This window comes from Triticum aestivum, chromosome 4D, assembly GCF_018294505.1.
Source record: "Triticum aestivum cultivar Chinese Spring chromosome 4D, IWGSC CS RefSeq v2.1, whole genome shotgun sequence".
NCBI lineage: Eukaryota > Viridiplantae > Streptophyta > Magnoliopsida > Poales > Poaceae > Triticum > Triticum aestivum.
In genome coordinates this window covers 294,397,594-294,416,649 of record NC_057805.1, presented here as the reverse complement: position 1 = coordinate 294,416,649, position 19,056 = coordinate 294,397,594, and the positions used below count along the sequence as shown (strand labels likewise).

Sequence of the window (19,056 nt, the reverse complement as noted above, 5' to 3'; positions counted from 1 at the left end):
TACTTCACCAACCGACGACGACGACGCCGCCGTCACCTCCCGTCTTTCTCTCCTCTCGATCTACTTCCATCTACGAACGAGATGAGATGGCCACACTGGACAGGGACTCGGTGACGGCCACGCCGGAATATCTAAGATTCTTTATCGGCTGGCGTGTAGCCATCGCGCGTACGGTACTTGCTCCCACTTAGACCAGTCATAATGGGTAATAACATAGACGGGTAACATGCATATGTTACTGGTCTATGTTACTACCTTTATAATAAAAAATAACATATGTATGGTAACATGCAACACTTCATTTATTATGCTATAGACTCATCTTATCTTGATATGTGTGATGTTAATCATACTACTAGTAATTAGCTTTTTTTTCATTTATTGTTTACCACATCATCAATTTTATCTAGATATGTGTAATGTTATTACCTATATTATTTCTATTATGGGTAGTCTTACGGCCGCGTAGCCCCATGGCCGCAACGTGTCCACTCTCTAGAACGTGTGGTCGACCTCCGATCTGTGTCCGTTCCCATGGTCGACGTCACATTCCCTCGCCTTTCGGCCTCTAGTCTATGAGTGGCGTCTGGAATTCTGGATCCTGCCATGCCTAACCCTCACTAGCTAAAGCTACTACTAGCAACTAGCAAGTGAGAGCCCGAGCGTGCAAAGGCTGATGGCACCTTGGTAGTGATCTAGTCCAACTTCTTGCGGCCGACAAGGCAGAATCGGATATCCACAGCGCTCAATTAACGAACCAGCTACGTACGTCGGAAATGGTTATCTGCACTACCGGCTGCTTACCTACGGCCAACAAAAAGCCAAGCCATGTGGCCAGGAAACTAATAGGAGAAATCTTGAGGTCAAGAAAGTGCCCGGGATGGATTTCACCGCTTCGTAGCACGCCACGTCTGTCTACCGACCGGCCGGCCGGCCGGCCTATGTCTATGTGTGGCCCCTGTGCAGATCCGGCACTGTGAAATCTGATGCGTGCTTATGGGACAAGATCCTAGCAGTACAACCAAACACTTGAGGCTGTCCAGCAGTGCTCTATCTATATATATATGGTCATCTATGTCTATGTGAGAGAAGTACGTAGCTTGCCATCAATTTGTACCTCCCGTCTCTCACACTGCAACAAGTAGAATCCAATGGCCGATCCAAGCTTCTTCGTCGGAATCGTTGGTCAGTTCTCTTTCTCCTGCTTAAATTCAATGGCCGATCCAAACTTCTTCATGCTTACCTTCTCTTGCTTAAATGCTACTGCTCTCAACATCATTCTCCTTCTTTTCTGCAACAGGGAACATAATCTCCATACTCGTCTTCACATCTCCAATGTGAGTTCAGCTAGCAATTTCGACTATATATATATATATAACTAAGCGCTCGCGGTTTACCATTTCTTGCGCGATCCAGAACAAGCTGATGCTTTTGCTTGCATGATTCAGTGCGACCTTCCGGAGGGTCGTGCGGAACAAGAGCACGGAGGAGTTCCGGTGGCTGCCGTACGTCACCACCCTCCTCTGCACCTCCCTCTGGGCCTTCTATGGCCTCCTCAAGCCCAGCGGCCTCCTCATCATCACCGTCAACGCCGCCGGCGCCGCTCTACAGGCCACCTACGTCGCCCTCTACCTCGCCTATGCCCCCAGGGACACCAAGGTGCGTCCATCCGTCTGCGCCCTTCGCAATCCCATTTTCAGCTAGCAGCGCTGCTGCGGCGTTCTCGTCATGGGCAGATGGAACCCGGACGGATCTGAAGTGTGGATAACTAATTTGCAGGTGAAGATGGCGAAGGTGGTGGTGGGCGTGAACATCTGCTTCTTTGCCGCGGTCGTCGTGGTGGGGCTGGTGGCGCTGCACGGCGCCGTCCGGCTGTTCGCGGTGGGGGTTCTCTGCTCCGCTCTCACCATCGCAATGTATGCTGCACCCATGGCCGCAATGGTTAGTAACAAGCTCGATTATCTCTTCACTTCTACCACCACCAAAATCTTGCCTTTTTCTTTTCTTTTCGAAACTGTCTCTCTCACGGTAGCGTTTCCTTTCAAGCAGAAGTAACTCTTTTTTTTTGCGGGGACAAGCGGAAGTAGCTTTAACTAGGACAAAGTCATTTCCCATCATATTTTTCAATTGTCAAATGTCTGAAATTTTGGAAGAGTCACCTAAAACCACACTCTCCCAAGTCTGAATCGCAGTTTGAAACTGTCTACTTTTAACAAAATAGCAGTGTTTTCTTCGGTTTTATAGCAGTAGGTGTAACTCTCCCAAATCTGTCATGAAGCAGTAGGTGTTGGTCTGATGTCGTTTTCTTCGATTTATAGCAGAAGCAATAAAAGCGAAAGCTTCGCTTGAGCACGCATCAAATCGCACCTTGAATCCAACAAGACTTCTCACCTATTTGCATGTAATATATTAAACTAGTTTAATTTTATTCGTAATTCATGTTTAAACTGTTTGAAATGGACGGATACTTGCGGAACATGATTGGATGGCGTGGTGCCCAACCGGATGTCCGCACACAGTTTGATAACCGCCGTCGGAGATGCCCTTCAGTCCTACTAATAATCGGTGCCTTCATTCTAGATTTCCATTCCCCGTCAAAATACATATCCACAGTAGATTTTTTTTTAAGAAACTTACATATTTAGGCCTCCTTTGGTTCATAGGATAGAAATATCATAAAAATAGAAAAATCATAGGAAGTGAGATGACATGCATCTCAATTTCTATAGAGAAAGACATGTCATTTGATGCATACGATAGGAATTTTTCCATTAAGTTTAGGCTAATGTTTTTTATCCTTTGAAATATGAAGGATTGATTCCTATCCTACATAGGAATATGAATGTATTCCTATAAACCAAAGGGCCCCATGAGAATTTTTCCTTCAAAAATCCTATCCTATGAAATTCCTACAAGATTCCTACAAACCAAAAGAGGCCTTAGATTTTGATTCCCTGGACTTGCAGTAATTTGGAATTAAGTCTCGGCATGTGCGGACATGACACACAGTCTATCCATAGTCGTATGTAACCCCGCAGGCCACAGTTGGTGGGTGGTGACCATTAATGCGTGTTTCAGATGCCTTAACTGGTTCGGTTTCTCATCGCACTCAAACCTCTTGGGAGAAAAAGAACGTTTTTGTTTGCCACGTACTCGATTACTCAAATGCGCTCACTCTGGCAGTATGTTGAGACTTTTTACAACCGATTGATTGAAAACTTATCCGCCGTGAATTAAATTGATATGCATGCAGAGGACAGTGGTGAAGACCCGGAGCGTGGAGTACATGCCCTTCTCCCTGTCCTTCTTCCTCTTCCTCAACGGCGGCATCTGGAGCGTCTACTCCCTGCTCGTTAAGGACTACTTCATCGGGGTATGCACACATGACGTCCATACGCATATACAGTACATAGAGGCACAAATTTAACTAACTTCACACTTGTTGGAACTACTTTCAGATCCCCAATGCCATGGGTTTTGTGATGGGCACGGCGCAGCTGGCGCTCTACATGGCGTACCAGAACAAGAAGAAGCTCGCGGCGCTCAAGGAGGAGGACGAGGAGAAAGGGGTGGTGCACCTGATGGGCCAGGTAGAGTTGGGCCAGGCCAAGGTCCCGTCGTTGAAGAAGGGGTTGAGCCTGCCGATGCCCTCGTCCCTGCCGTCGCCGTTGCACGGGTTTGGCAACCTCATCAAGGCCTTGTCCGCCACCCCCTTGGAGCTGCAGTCTGTCTTGAACCAGCACGAGCGCGTCGGTGACGACGACGACGACGGGCATGCCTACTCGTCCAAGTGACAGGCACTAACTAGTGCGTGTAGCAGCATTCAATAAAGCCTGTACGGGTTATGCGTAATGCCCCCCCCCCCAAAAAAGTAATGGTTGTATAGTGTTCGCATTGAAATGGAGAGTACGGTGTGACATCATGTACTCCCTCCGTCTAGGTGTGTAAGTCATCTTACGTTGTGCACCGCGACCAAGGCGAAAAGGAAAACGAGAAAACTTAATGTCTTTTTGCTAATTAATAGCATTGGATGCAATGAACTAACCACTGCATGTCATGTTTGGTAGTCTCAAGTCATTGAAAGCATGCACGGCCCACATCTTTTATTGGTTGATATGTCATAAAACAAAAAATGAGGAGGGAGTTAATGTACCGTGCCTAAATGTTTTGAAATTATTTGGTTTTCGTAAGGTGACTTACACACCTAGACGAAGGGAGTATATGGTCGTGCTTATTTTGCGCATAAATCGAGAGGGAAACTTTTTTTTTCAGCTCAGAATTTTTTAAGGTGGACATAGCCTTGGCCTCTGTTTAGTTGTGAGTGATGCACACAACCATATTTATTAGTAATTATTATTAAAGGTGTGAGTATCATTCATCCAATACAACACAAACAAAACAGAAAGATAAAATCCACAAACGTGCGTATAACATGAAAATATGCCTACGAACATAACATATTATTGGATCATAATTCATAAGTTGCATGTATTTCGTGCTACCGGCTGGGTTGCATTAAGACGTCATATGCATTTGCACTTCCGCACGCTCAAGTAAGGACTATATACAGACCCCTTGAGAAGCCTTAAAAGTGACCCGCACAAAAAATAAATATTTTTTTTGTTAGAAGAAAATCGTTCACGTAGCTCCATAATGCGCAAATAAAAGCACACACTTCCATATAAATATGTGCCTTAAATGTGGAGCTAATCTCACTCAACCAGGTATCGAACAAATTAGCTAAGGATTGTATGTCAAAGACTATCCACAATGGGGAGTAACTTAGACTACTACCTCTACAATAGGGAGTAACATACGTGTAATGTCATGCAACACTTCATTTATTAGGTTATAGACTCATCTTGTCTTGATATATGTGATGTTACTCGTACTATAAGTAACTAGCTATGTTACCACATACCTCTCTTCATTAATTACTTGTCACATCATCTATTTTGTGTAGATATGTGTGATGTTACCACCTATGTTACTCCCACTGTGGGTAGTCAAATAAGAGTGATAAACGGACATGTAATAAAATGATGAATTGTTTCCTCTTAATCATAGAAACACTATTTTTACTACCTTACTACATGCATTTTATCAGATTATCCTTCGTTAAGATAACACCCATGTGTAAATCCACATAAACTTATTTACTTCAGTGAGACCTTAACATTCCAAACATGGCGTCTACAAAAGACGAGTCGAGTATTAGTAAGGTTCGTATACATGGATTTTACAACAGGGATGGAACTGCCATTGAAATAAATCTGACTCATTAGTTATGTTGATCCTCATGAAGCGACAAACTAAATTGAATCATGTCGTCCACTTATCCCCGACTAAGGTACTTCCAAACTGAATATTCAAGTGGCTTGTCCCTAATATTGGGCTAACAAAAACCTATTTCTGCTGCGTAATATTACAAAGGCTGGGATACTGTAAAGCTAATGGCATGTCCCCCAACCATGAATCCTCCCATAAGCTCATAGTCGTCCCATCACCTACCTTAAAACCACCTCTGTTAAAGAACGCATGCTCTACTCTCATCAAGCCCTTCCAAAAGGGCGCGGTGGATGACTGCATCGTCACCTGAAATAAAGTATTGGAATGATGGTATTTATTGCGTAGCGGCTCTAGCCACACTCCTTCCTCATATGTAAGTATTTTATATAGTCATTTGCTAAGTAAGCATTTGTTCTTTACTTCGGGGTGTTCGATCCCCATCCCCCCTTAGTCATTTCGCGAAGCAATACTTTTTCTTATGTTTCATCGCTCCGCCAAAAAATCTAGAACGATAGAAATCCAATCTTTTTTGTACACCTTTTGGTACTTCAAAGGATGAGAGCATGAACATAGGTAGGCTTGTGAGCACATAGTTGACAAGGAACAGAAGCCTACCATAAGACATATGCTTTCCTTTCCAACAACTCAGTTTCTTCTCAAACCGGTCTTCAACACTTCTGCTATTTGTTTGCCCTTTCTTTGAAATGAATAGGTATCTCGAAATACCGGATCCAAAGAATTGTTATAGTGATGTTTTTCCTCTTTTGTACACCCAAAGCATATGGTAAAGGGAGCTGCACATTTTAATTATGGTATGTAGTTCATTTTTTGTTTATTGCTTGGGTCATGGGAATTGGAGTGCAAGAAGGCCAGTTGTTGAACGCATCGGCGTTGATGCACCAACGCCTAGGCGGTGCAACTCCCATTACCCAAAGGAGTGAGAGCGCTTTTTACGAAAAGCAGAGGGGAGTTGGGCATGCCACGTTGGCACGATCATAGTTGGTACACGTCTGCACAGCGTTGTGCATTGTACCACAAGCTTGGGAGCTAGGCTGGCCACACATCTCACATGGGGACAATGGGGTTTGGTTCTAAAGGTGAAATTTAACCTACAGACGTAGGTGCCCTTGTCCCGACTATGGGCTCCTTTGGTTCGCAGATGTTAGGAATGCATGTTTAAAACAGAAGTATTGTACACACATGAATTCTATCAACTTGGAAGTTATATTAATGAGAATTAGAAACACATGAATCCTAATAAACATGGTCAAATTAAAGTGAAATCACATGAAAACATATAATCATAATGCTATTATGCCACTAAGGATCTTAGTCACATTATTCATGAATTAGAGTTTGAAAAGGAGGTCCAAGTGAATGTTAGAATTCCCGCGCTTTTCTTTAAAACTAAGATCAAAGGAAAATGTACTCCATTTTTTCTTTGCCCCATTTCTTTGAACCAAAGGCATGTATGTTGGGAAACATTGCATGGAAAACAAAAAAAATCTACGCACATGCAATGATCTATCCATGGAGATGCATAGCAACGGGGGGAGAGTGTCTATGTACCCTCGTAGACCAAAAGCGAAAGCGTTTTAACAACGCGATTGATGTAGTCGAACTTCTTCTAGCTCCGACCGATCAAGCACCGAATGTACGTCACCTCCGAGTTCAGCACACGTTCAGCTCGGTGACGTCCCTCGCCTTCTTGATCCAGCAAGGTGTCGAGGTAGTAGATGAGTTATGTCAGCACGACGGCATGGTGACGGTGATGGTGAAGTGATCTGCGCAGGGCTTCGCCTAAGCACCGCGAGAATATGACCGGGGGTGTAAACTATGGAGGGGGCCGCCGCATACGGCTAACAATTGATGTTGTGTGTGCTAGGTGCCCCCTCCTCATATATATATAGGTGGGAGGGAGAGTGGAGAGGCCAAGGGGCGCCCCAAGTAGGTCAGAATCCTACTTGGGCTCCTGCCCATGGCCGCGCCCCTCCCTGCCGTGTTTGTCGGAGGGGGAAGGAAAGAGGGGGGAGAGAGAAGGAAGGGGGAATCCTATTCCACTCTTTTCTTTCCCTTTCCCCTCTTTCCTTCTCCTCTTAGGATGGCCCATATGGGGGGCGCACCAGCCCCTTGTGGCTGGTGCCTTCCCCTCTTGGCCCATAAGGCCCATATATTTTGCCCGGGGTGCCCGAAACCCCTTCGGGTGACCCGATAAGTAGTCGGTACCCCTCGAAACACTTCCGGTGTCCGAATATCATCGTCCTATATATCAATCTTTACCTCTCGACCATTTCGAGACTCCTCATCATGTCTGTGATCTCATCCGGAACTCCGAACAACATTCGGTCACCAAATCACATAACTCATATAATATTATATCGTCATCGAACGTTAAGCATGCAGACCCTAGGGGGTTCAAGAACTATGTAGACATGACCGCGACACCTCTCCGGTCAATAAGCAATAGCGAAACCTGGATGCCCATATTGCATCCTACATATTCTACGAAGATCTTTATCGGTCGAACCGTTATGACAACATATGTAATTCCCTTTGTCCATCGGTATGTTACTTGCCCGAGATTCGATCGTTGGTATCTTCATACCTAGTTAAATCTCGTTACCGACAAGTCTCTTTACTCGTTCTGTAATACATCACCTCGTGACTAACTCCTTAGTCGTTTGCTTGCAAGCTTATGATGTGCATTACTGAGAGGGCCCAGAGATACCTCTTCGATACTCAGAGTGACAAATCCTAATCTCGATCTATGCCAACTCAACATACACCTTCGTAAACACCTGTAGAGCATCTTTATAATCACCCAGTTACGTTGTGACATTTGATAGCACAGAAGGCATTCCTCCGGTATCCGAGAGTTGCATAATCTCATAGTCGAAGGAATATGTATTTCACATGAAGAAAGCAATAGCAATAAACTGAACGATCATTATGCTAAGCTAATGGATGGGTCTTCTCCATCACATCATTCTCCTAATGATGTGATCCCGTTATCAAACGACAACTCATGTCCACGGTTAGGAAACCTTAACCATCTTTGATCAACGAGCTAGTCAAGCAGAGGCTCACTAGGGACGCAGTGTTTGTCTATGTATTCATACATGTATTTAAGTTTCCGATCAATACAATTCTAGCATGAATAATAAACCTTATCATGAATAAGGAAATATAAAATAACAACGTTATTATTGCCTCTAGGGCATATTTCCTTCAATCTCCCACTTGCACTAGAGTCAATAATCTAGTTCACATCACCATGTGATTTAACACCCGTAGTTCACATCGCCATGTGACCAACACCCAAAGAGTTTACTAGAGTCAATAATCTAGTTCACATCACCATGTGATTAACACCCAAAGAGTACTAAGGTGTGATCATGTTTTGCTTGTGAGAGAGGTTTAGTCAACTGGTCTGTCACATTCAGATCCGTATGTATTTTGCAAATTTCTATGTCTACTCTAGCGAATTGCTCCCACTTTCAATATGTATCCAGATCGAGACTCGGTGTCATCCGGATCAGTGTCAAAGCTTGCATCGACGTAAGTCTTTACGACGAACTCTTTATCACCTCCATAACCGAGAAATATTTCCTTAGTCCTCTTTAGGTACCTAAGGATAATTTTGACTGTTATCCACTGATCTACTCCTGGATCACTATTGTACCCCCTTGCCAAACTCATGGCAAGGCACACAACAAGTCTGGTACACAGCATGACATACTTTATAGAACCTATGACTGAGGCATAGGGAATGACTTTCATTCTCTCTATATATTCTGCCATGGTCGGGTTTTGAGTCTTACTCAACTTCTCACCTTGTAACACAGGTAAGAACCCTTTCTTTGACTGATCCATTTTGAACTTCTTCAAAACTTTATCAAGGTATGCGTTTTGTGAAAGTCCTATCAAGCGTCTTGATCTATCTCTATAGATCTTGATGCCCAATATATAAGCAGCTTCACTGAGGTCTTTCATTGAAAAATTCTTATTCAAGTATCCTTTTATGCTATCCAGAAATTTCATATCATTTCTGATCAACAACTTGTCATCCACACATAATATTAGAAATGCTACAGAGCTCCCACTCACTTTCTTGTAAATACAGGCTTCACCGTAAGTCTGTATAAAATCGTATGCTTTGAACACCTCATCAAAGTGTATATTCCAACTCTGAGATGCTTGCACCAGTCCATAGATGGATCGCCGGAGCTTGCACACTTTGTTAGCACCTTTAGGATCGACAAAACCTTATGGTTGCATCATAAACAACTCTTCTTTAAGAAATCCGTTAAGGAATGCACTTTTGACATCCATTTGCAAAATTTCATAATTATAAAATGCGGCAATTGCTAACATGATTCGGACTGACTTAAGCATCGCTACGGGTGAGAAGGTCTCATCGTAGTCAACCCCTTGAACTTGTCGAAAGCCTCTCCCGACAAGTTGAGCTTTGTAGATGGTGACCTTACCAACAGCGTCTGTCTTCTTCTTGAAGATCCATTTATTCTCAATGGCTTGCCGATCATCGGGCAAGTCCACCAAAGTCCACACTTTGTTCTCATACATGGATCCTATATCAGATTTCATGGCCTCAAGCCATTTATCGGAATCTGGGCTCATCATAGCTACTTCATAGTTCGTAGGTTCGTCATGGTCTAATAACATGACTTCCAGGACAGGATTACCGTACCACTCTGGTGCGGAACGTGCTTTGCTCGACCTACGAGGTCCAGTGGTGACTTGATCCGAAGTTTCATCATCATCATCATTAACTTCCTCTCTAGTTGGTGTAGGTATCACAGGAACGGATTTCGCTGATGTGCTACTTTCCAAATTGAGAGAAGGTACAATTACCTCATCTAGTTCTACTTCCCTCCCACTCACTTCTTTCGAGAGAAACTCCTTCTCTAGAAATGTTCCATTCCTGGGAACAAAGATCTTGCCTTCTAATACATCCATTTTGCATCGTGTTTTTCTACTGTTATTTATGATGTTTTTATGCATAATAATGCTTTTTGGAGTAATTCTAATGCCTTTTCTCTCATAATATGCAAGGTACACACAAAGAGGAATAAATAAAGAATATTGGAGCAAATAAGTACCAGAGGGGGCCACCCTGGTGAGCACAAGACACCAGGGCGCGCCTGGGCCCCCAGGTGCGCCCTGGTGGGTTGTGCTCACCCAAGCCCACCTCCGGTGCCCATCTTCTGGTATATAGGTCATTTTGACCTAGAAAAAATGAGGAGAGGACTTTCGGGATGGAGCACCGCTGTCTCGAGGTGGAACTTGGGCAGGAGGAGTTTTGCCCTCCGGCGGAGCGATTCCGTCGGGGGAACTTCCCTCCCGGAGGGGGAAATCATCGTCATCATCATCACCAACAACTCTCCCATCTTGGGGAGGGCAATCTCCATCAACATCTTCAACAGCACCATCTCATCTCAAACCCTAGTTCATCTCTTGTGTTCAATCTTGTTACCGGAACTATAGATTGGTGCTTGTGGGTGACTAGTAGTGTTGATTACATCTTGTAGTTGATTCCTATATGGTTTATTTGGTGGAAGATTATATGTTCAGTTAATACCCCTCTGATCTTGAGCATGATTATCATTTGTGAGTAGTTACTTTTGTTCTTGAGGTCACGGGAGAAATCATGTTGCAAGTAATCATGTGAACTTGATATGTGTTCGATATTTTGATAGTATGTATGTTGTGATTCCCTTAGTGGTGTCATGTGAATGTCAACTACATGACACTTCACCATATCTGGGCCTAAGGGAATGCATTGTGTAGTAGTTTTTAGATGATGGGTTGCGAGAGTGACAGAAGCTTAAACCCTAGTTTATGCTTTATTCCGCAAGGGACCGATTGGATCCAAAAGTTTAATGTTATGGTTAGAATTTATTCTTAATACTTTTCTCGTAGTTTCAGATGCTTGCGAGGGGGTTAATCATAAGTAGGAGGTTTGTTCAAGTAAGAACAACACCTAAGCACCGGTCCACCCACATATCAAATTATCAAAGTAGTGAACACAAATCGAACCAGCATGATAAAAGTGACTAGATGAAATTCCCGTGTACCCTCAAGAACGCTTTGCTTACTGTAAGAGACCGTTTTGGCCTGTCCTTTGCCTCAAAAGTATTGGGCTATCTTACTGCACTTTTGTTACTATTATCGTTACTTGCTCGTTACAAATTATCTTGCTATCAAACTACTCTGTTACTTACAATTTCAGCACTTGCAGACATTACCTTGTTGAAAACCACTTGTCATTTCCTTCTGCTCCTTGTTGGGTTCGACACTCTTACTTATCGAAAAGAGCTACAATTGATCCCCTATACTTGTGGGTCATCAAGGCTATTTTCTGGCGCCGTTGCCGGGGAGTGAAGCGCCTTTGGTAAGTGGAATTTGGTAAGGAAACATTTATATAGTGTGCTCAAATTTATTGTCACTTGTTACTATGGAGAACAATCCTTTGAGGGGTTTGTTCGGGGTATCTTCACCTCGACCAGAACCACAATTAGCTATCCCTCAACCTAATGCACCTACTGAAAATATTGAATATGAAATTCCTTCGGGTATGATAGAACAACTGCTAGCTAATCCTTATGCAGGAGATGGAACCGAACATCCTGATATGCACTTGATATATGTGGAACAAATTTGTGGATTGTTTAAGCTTGCAGGTTTACCCGGAGATGAAGTAAAGAAGAAGGTTTTCCCTTTATCTTTGAAGGGAAAAGCATTGGCATGGTATAGGCTATGCGATGATATTGGATCTTGGAAATGGAATCGATTGAAATTGGAGTTCCATCAAAAAAATTATCCTATGCATCTAGTTCATCGTGATCGGAATTAAATATATAATTTTTGGCCTCGTGAAAGAGAAAGTATCACTCTAGCTTGGGGGAGGCTGAAGTTAATGTTATATTATGCCCCAATCATGAGCTCTCAAGAGAAATAATTATCCATAATTTTTATGCTCAGCTTTCTCATAATGATCGATCCATGCTTGATACTTCTTGTGCTGGTTCTTTTATGAAGAAAACTATAGAATTCCGGTGGGATCTTTTGGAAAGAATTAAACGCAACTCTGATGATTGGGAACTCGATGAAGGTAAAGAGTTAGGTATTAAGCTTAAGTATGATTGTGTTAAATCTTTTATGAACACCGATGCTTTTCAAAAGTTTAGCACTAAATATGGACTTGCCTCTGAGATAGTAGCCTCCTTTTGTGAATAATTTGCTACTCATGTTGATCTCCCTAAAGAGAAGTGGTTTAAATATCACCCACCTATTAAAGAAGAAATGAAAGAACCGGTGCCAGTTAAAGAGGAAACCATACTTCATAATGTTGATCCAGTTGTTCCTACTACTTATATTGAGAAACCACCTTTCCCTGTTAGGATAAAGGAACATGCTAAAGTTTCAACTGTGGTCAACAAAAGTTATATTAGAACACCTAAACCTAATGAACAAATTAAAGTAGAACCTAGTGTTTTTATGGTTAAGGATCTCTTGGAAGAAAATGTAGATGGGCATGTTATTTACTTCTGTGAAGAAGCTGCTAGAATTGCCAAACCTGATAAAAAGGATAAACATAGACCTGTTATTGTCATGCCCGTTGTCTCAGTTAAAATAGGAGATCACTTAAACATGGTTTATGTGACATAGGTGCTAGCATGAGTGCTATTCCTTATTCCTTATATCAAGAAATTATGAATGACATAGCACCCGCAGAGATAGAAGACATAGATGCTACTATTAAACTTGCTAATAGAGACACTATATCACCAATTGGGATTGTTAGAGATGTTGAAGTCTTGTGTGGGAAAATAAAATACCCAACTGATTTTCTTGTTCCTGGTTTCCCACAAGATGACTTTTGTCCCATTATATTTGGTAGACCTTTCTTGAACACCTTCAATGCTAAAATAGATCGTGAGAAACAAACTGTCGGTGTTAGCTTTGGTGATGAGTCTCGTGAGTTTAATTTTTCCAAGTTTAGTAGAAAGCTTCATGAAAAAGAATTGCCTAGTAAGGATGAAATAATTGGTCTTGCTTCTATTGCTGTGCCTTCTGCTGATCCTTTAGAACAATATTTGCTAGACCATGGAAATGATTTACATATGCATGAAAGGAATGAACTAGATAAGATTTTCTTTGAACAACGTTCTCTGCTTAAACACAATTTGCCTATTAAACTCTAGGAGGTCCTCCTCCACCTAAAGGTGATCATGTGTTTGAATTAAAACAATTGCTAGACACTTTGAAATATGCTTGTCTTGACGAAAAGAAGATATATCCTGTTATTATTAGTGCTAACCTTTCAGAACATGAAGAAGAAAGATTATTGAAAGTTCTAAGGAAGCACCGAGCTGCTATTGGATATACTCTTGATGATTTAAAGGGCATTAGTCCCGCTCTATGTCAGCACAAAATTAATATGGAACCTGATGCTAAACCAGTTGTTGATCACCAATGTCGGTTAAATACGAAGATGAAAGAAGTGGTAAGAACAAAGATATTAAAACTTCTAGAAGCAGGTATAATATATCATATAGCTGATAGTAGATGGGTAAGCCCTGTTCATTGTGTCCCTAAGAAAGGAGGTATTACTGTTGTTCCTAATGATAAGAATGAACCTATTCCACAAAGAATTGTTACAGGGTATAGAATGGTAATTGATTTTAGAAAATTAAACAAAGCAACTAGAAAAGATCATTACCCTCTGCCTTTTATCGATCAAATGCTAGAAAGATTATCTAAGCACACACATTTTTTGCTTCCTTGATGGATACTCTGGTTTTTCACAAATACCTGTTTCTCAACCTGATCAAGAAAAGACCACTTTCACTTGTCCCTTTGGAACTTATCCTTATAGACGTATGTCTTTTAGTTTATGCAATGCATCTGCTACCTTTCAAAGATGTATGGCTGTTATATTCTCTAACTTTTGTGAAAAGATTGTTGAGGTTTTCATGGATGACTTCTCTGTTTATGGGAAGTGTTTTAATGATTGTTTAAGCAATCTTGACCGGGTTTTGCAGAGATGCGAGCAAACAAATCTTGTCTTGAATTGGGAGAAGTGCCACTTTATGGTTAATGAAGGTATTGTTTTGGGCCATAAAATTTCTGAAAGAGGTATTGAAGTGGACAAAGCTAAGGTTGATACCATTGAGAAAATGCCATGTCCTAAAGATATCAAAGGTATTCGTAGTTTCCTAGGTCATGCTGGTTTCTATAGGAGATTTATCAAGTACTTTTCTAAAATTTCTAGGCCTCTTACAAATCTTTTGCAAAAGGATGTTCCTTTTGTTTTTGATGATGATTGTTTAGAAGCCTTCGAAACACTCAAGAAAGCCTTAATTTCTGCACCTGTTGTTCAACCACCTGATTGGAACTTGCCTTTTGAAATTATGTGTGATGCTAGTGATTATGTTGTTGGTGCTATTCTAGGACAAAGAGTTGTTAAGAAACTGAATGTTATTCATTATGCTAGTAAAACTCTAGACAGTGCTCAAAGAAATTATGCAACTACTGGAAAAAATTCTAGCGGTGGTGTTTGCTTGTGATAAATTTAGATCTTACATTGTTGATTCAAAAGTTATCGTTCACACCGATCATGCTTCTATAAAATATCTTATGGAAAAGAAAGATGCTAAACCTAGACTTATTCGATGGGTTCTCTTCCTACAAGAATTTGATTTACATATTACTGATAGAAAAGGAGCTGAGAACCCCGTAGCTGATAAGTTGTCTAGGCTTGAAAATGTGCTTGATGACCCACTACCTATTGATGATAGTTTCCCTGATGAGCAGTTAGCTGCAATAAATGTTTCTAATAATATTCCTTGGTATGTGGACTATGCTAATTACATTGTTGCTAAATATTTACCACCTAGCTTTAGTTACCAACAAAATAAAAAATTCTTCTATGACTTAAGACATTACTTTTGGGATGACCCACGTCTTTATAAAGAAGGAGTAGATGGTATTATTAGATGTTGTGTACCTGAGCATGAGCATGAACATGGACAAATCCTATGGAAATGTCACTTTGAATCTTATGGAGGGCATCATGCTGGAGATAGAACTGCTCACAAGGTATTGCAATCTTGATTTTATTGGCCTACTCTCTTCAAGGGTGCCCGTAAGTTCATCTTATCTTGTGATGAATGCCAAAGAATAGGTAATATCAGTAAGCGTCAAGAAATGCCTATGAATTATTCACTTGCTGTTGAACCATTTGATGTTTGGGGATTTGATTACATGGGACCTTTTCCTTCCTCTAATGGGTATACACATATTTTGGTTGCTATTAATTATGTTACTAAGTGGGTAGAAGCAATTCCAACCAGTAGTGCTGATCACAAAACCTCTATTAAAATGCTTAAGGAAGTTATTTTCCTAAGGTTTGGAGTCCCTGGATATTTAATGAGTGATGGTGGTTCACACTTTATTCATGGTGCTTTCCGTAAAATGCTTGCTAAGTATGATGTTAACCATAGAATTGCATCACCTTATCGTCCTCGGTCTAGTGGTCAAGTTGAACTTAGCAATAGAGAAATAAAATTAATTTTGCACAAGACTGTCAATAGGCCCCGGAAGAATTGGTCTAAGAAATTAGATGATGCACTTTGGACTTATAGAACAACATATAAAAATCCTATGGGTATGTCTCCTTATAAAATGGTTTATGGAAAAGCTTGTCATTTGCCTCTTGAGTTAGAACATAAAGCATTTGGGGAATCAAAGAACTCAACTATGATTTCAAACTTGCCGGTGAAAAGAGGTTATTTGATATTAGCTCATTAGATGAATGGAGAACCCAAGCTTATGAAAATGCCAAATTATTTAAAGAAAAGGTTAAAAGATGGCATGATAAAAGAAAAAGCGCGAGTTTAAAGTTGGAGAATATGTTCTTTTGTACAACTCTCGTTTTAGATTCTTTGCAGGAAAACTCCTCTCCAAATGGGAAGGACCCTATGTTATCGAGGAGGTTTATCGGTCTGTGATAATCCTCAAGTGCAAGGAATCATCATAGAACTTTCCAAAGGTGGAAGTGATAAATATGGAGTGTCGAACCCACAAGGAGCTAACGGTAAGATCAATATTTTCTCAAGTGCTATCTGCCACTGATATGACTCTACGTACACCGAACGTTTGCTTCCTACTAGAAATGAGAAATAAAACTACGTTGTGGGTATGAAGAGGATAACTTTGAATGATATCAGAGAACTAAAATATAAAAGTAGGTGTTGTTAACATAAAGTTAGAATATATTACTATAAATTATAAATAGCGAGTGTGGAATAATGATGGGTCGCTGTGCGAAATTGTCCTAGGCAATTGTTAACAAGATCGGTAATCATTATTGCAATTTCATATGAGGGAGAGGCATAAGCTAACATACTTTCTCTTCTTGGATCATATGCACTTATGATTGGAACTCTAGCAAGCATCTGCAACTACTAAGGATCATTAATGTAAAACCCAACCATAGCATTAAAGTATCAAGTCCCCCTTATGCCATACGCAACAACCCCCTTACTCCGGTCTAAGCTTCTGTCATGCTAGCAATCCACTATAAGCGAATCATGAACGTATTGCAACACCCTACTGCGGGAATCCCTCACATGTGCGCGGCACGGAAGGCACCATAGTACAGCACCAAAATAAAACATACAACTCAAACCAATCTATATCATCAATCAACCCAAAAGACAAAGGAAATCTACTCAAAAGATCATAAGATGGCAACACATAATTGGATCATAATATGTGGCATAAAGCACCATGTTCAAGTAGGGGATTACAGCGGGGTGCGGGAGAGTGGACCGTGTAACAGAGATGAGGATGGTGATGACGATGGTGATGTTGATGAAGACGATCACCGCGGCGATGATTCCCCCGATGGCACAACGGTGCCACCAAGAGAGAGGGGTAGCAATTCTCCCCTTTGTGCTTCCTCCTCCATGGCCTCCCCCTTAGATGGGGAAAGGTTCTCCTCTGGTCCTTGGCCTCCATGGTGATGGTGCCCCTCCGGCTTCCTCCTCCATGGCCTCCGATGATGTTGGCCCCCTCCGGCAGGGTGCCAGAGAGGGCCTAGATTGGTTTTTCGTGGCTACAGAGGCTTACGGCGGCGGAACCCCCGATCTAGGTTTCTTTTCGGGGGTTTCTGTATTTATAGGAATTTTTGGCGTTGGTTTCACGTCAAGGGGGTCCACGAGGCGCCCACAAGGTCGGAGCACCCTCCCGGGGGGGTAGGGTGTGCCCCCCGACCATGTGGAGGCCTCGTGGCTCTTCTGGCCCAACTTTTTTGCTTCGGGGGCTTCTTCTGGTCCATCAAAAATCACCGTAATTTTTCAGGTCATTTGGACTCTGTTTGGTATTCCTTTTCTGCGAAACCCAAAAACAAGGAAAAACAGAAACTGGCACTAGGCTCTAGATTAATAGGTTAGTCCCAAAAAATCATATAAAATAGCATATAAAACATCCAAGATAGATAATATAATAGCATGAATACTTCATAAATTATAGATACGTTGGAGACATATCAGTCTGGAGCTATCAAAATAAATAATGCCGAAAGTACTAACCCGAAGGTTGTCAATGGGCAACGAATAAAACATTATATCTCAGGTACGCCCATTAATGTTGAAAGTAATATTATCCAAACATTGACACCGGAAGAACACATAAAAGAGTCCTTCCGGAACACTCCAAAATCGTGAAAATAAGGAGGTATGTGATACGGTAAGTAAACGGACTCCGAAAAATCCACAAAAATATTTTTTGTCAGTTTTGGAATATTTAGAAAATTAGGAAAACAAGAAACAACCAGGAAGCGTACCCTGGTGAGGACAAGACACCAGGGTGCGCCTGGCTTGCCAGGCACGCCCAGGTGGGTTGTGCCCACCTGGGGCACCTTCTGGACTCTGTTATTCTTTCGTTTGCTTGTCTCCCAAGATAAAAAAATCTTTATATACCCCCGAACCTATTGACCACCGTATCCCGGAGAAATCTTCTGTTCTCTTTTCTTGCTGTTTTCGGCCAGATCTGTCAGGCCAGGCATCATGTCTTCCTCCTCCTCCAACAACATGGAAGAAGATGCTTGGTTGATGAAGATTGAGCCAAAGAGAGAGGAGCCCGTAGAAGCCATCAAAGGAGACAAGAGCAAGGAGACTACCGGAGATCAAGTCCCGATGGTCGAGCAAGCACTGCCGCCAGAGGAAGAAGAAGAAGATATCCTTAAACCTTACTATGCTCACCTTGCCCCTACTGAGATTGTAGCCTTTAGGATCATTGAAGCGGTTCATCTGTAGAATAAATATCTCACTCGTCAAAATATTCTGCATCAAGAGCACATCATCTTCCTTCGGAGCATCATCCGTAGATTGGAGAACCTCTTGATCTTGAAGGACAGAATTGCTGATCCACCACCACCTACTTCTTCATCACCAAAAGAAAACTGAGTATCGGGTATAGGCACTCCCCTTGGCTTGCCCCGGTATCGTATCATCCCCACTACCTTTTGCCTTTACTTAATTTAGTTCGATCTTTTGCTTTAGATGAATAAAAGTTTAGTTCGATCCTTTCTTTTAGAGAGTTTTCTTAGTGATCTATCCTTGTAATCATGTGCAAGATATATAATAAAGTTTAGTTTGAGTTTTTGCTTTCTTTACTTTCATGTTGCAATAAAAAGAAAGGATATAAATAAAAATAAAGGAAATAAATGAAAAAGATCAT

The 19,056-nt window shown here is 41.7% G+C and overlaps 1 protein-coding gene and 1 pseudogene across 1 annotated transcript; both read left to right on the top strand.

Moving 5' to 3' along the window:
• LOC123097514 (uncharacterized) overlaps positions 1 to 14,973 on the top strand; it is an 82,837-nt pseudogene extending 67,864 nt beyond the window's left edge.
• On the top strand, positions 880 to 4,017 carry LOC123097515 (bidirectional sugar transporter SWEET16). Its single transcript, XM_044519281.1, has 6 exons — positions 880 to 1,185; positions 1,301 to 1,337; positions 1,449 to 1,659; positions 1,780 to 1,941; positions 3,254 to 3,373; positions 3,459 to 4,017. The coding sequence occupies exons 1-6, from the start codon at positions 1,152 to 1,154 to the stop codon at positions 3,792 to 3,794; spliced, it is 900 nt and encodes a 299-aa protein (XP_044375216.1). The 5' UTR covers positions 880 to 1,151; the 3' UTR covers positions 3,795 to 4,017.
• Positions 14,974 to 19,056: the final 4,083 nt, after the last annotated feature.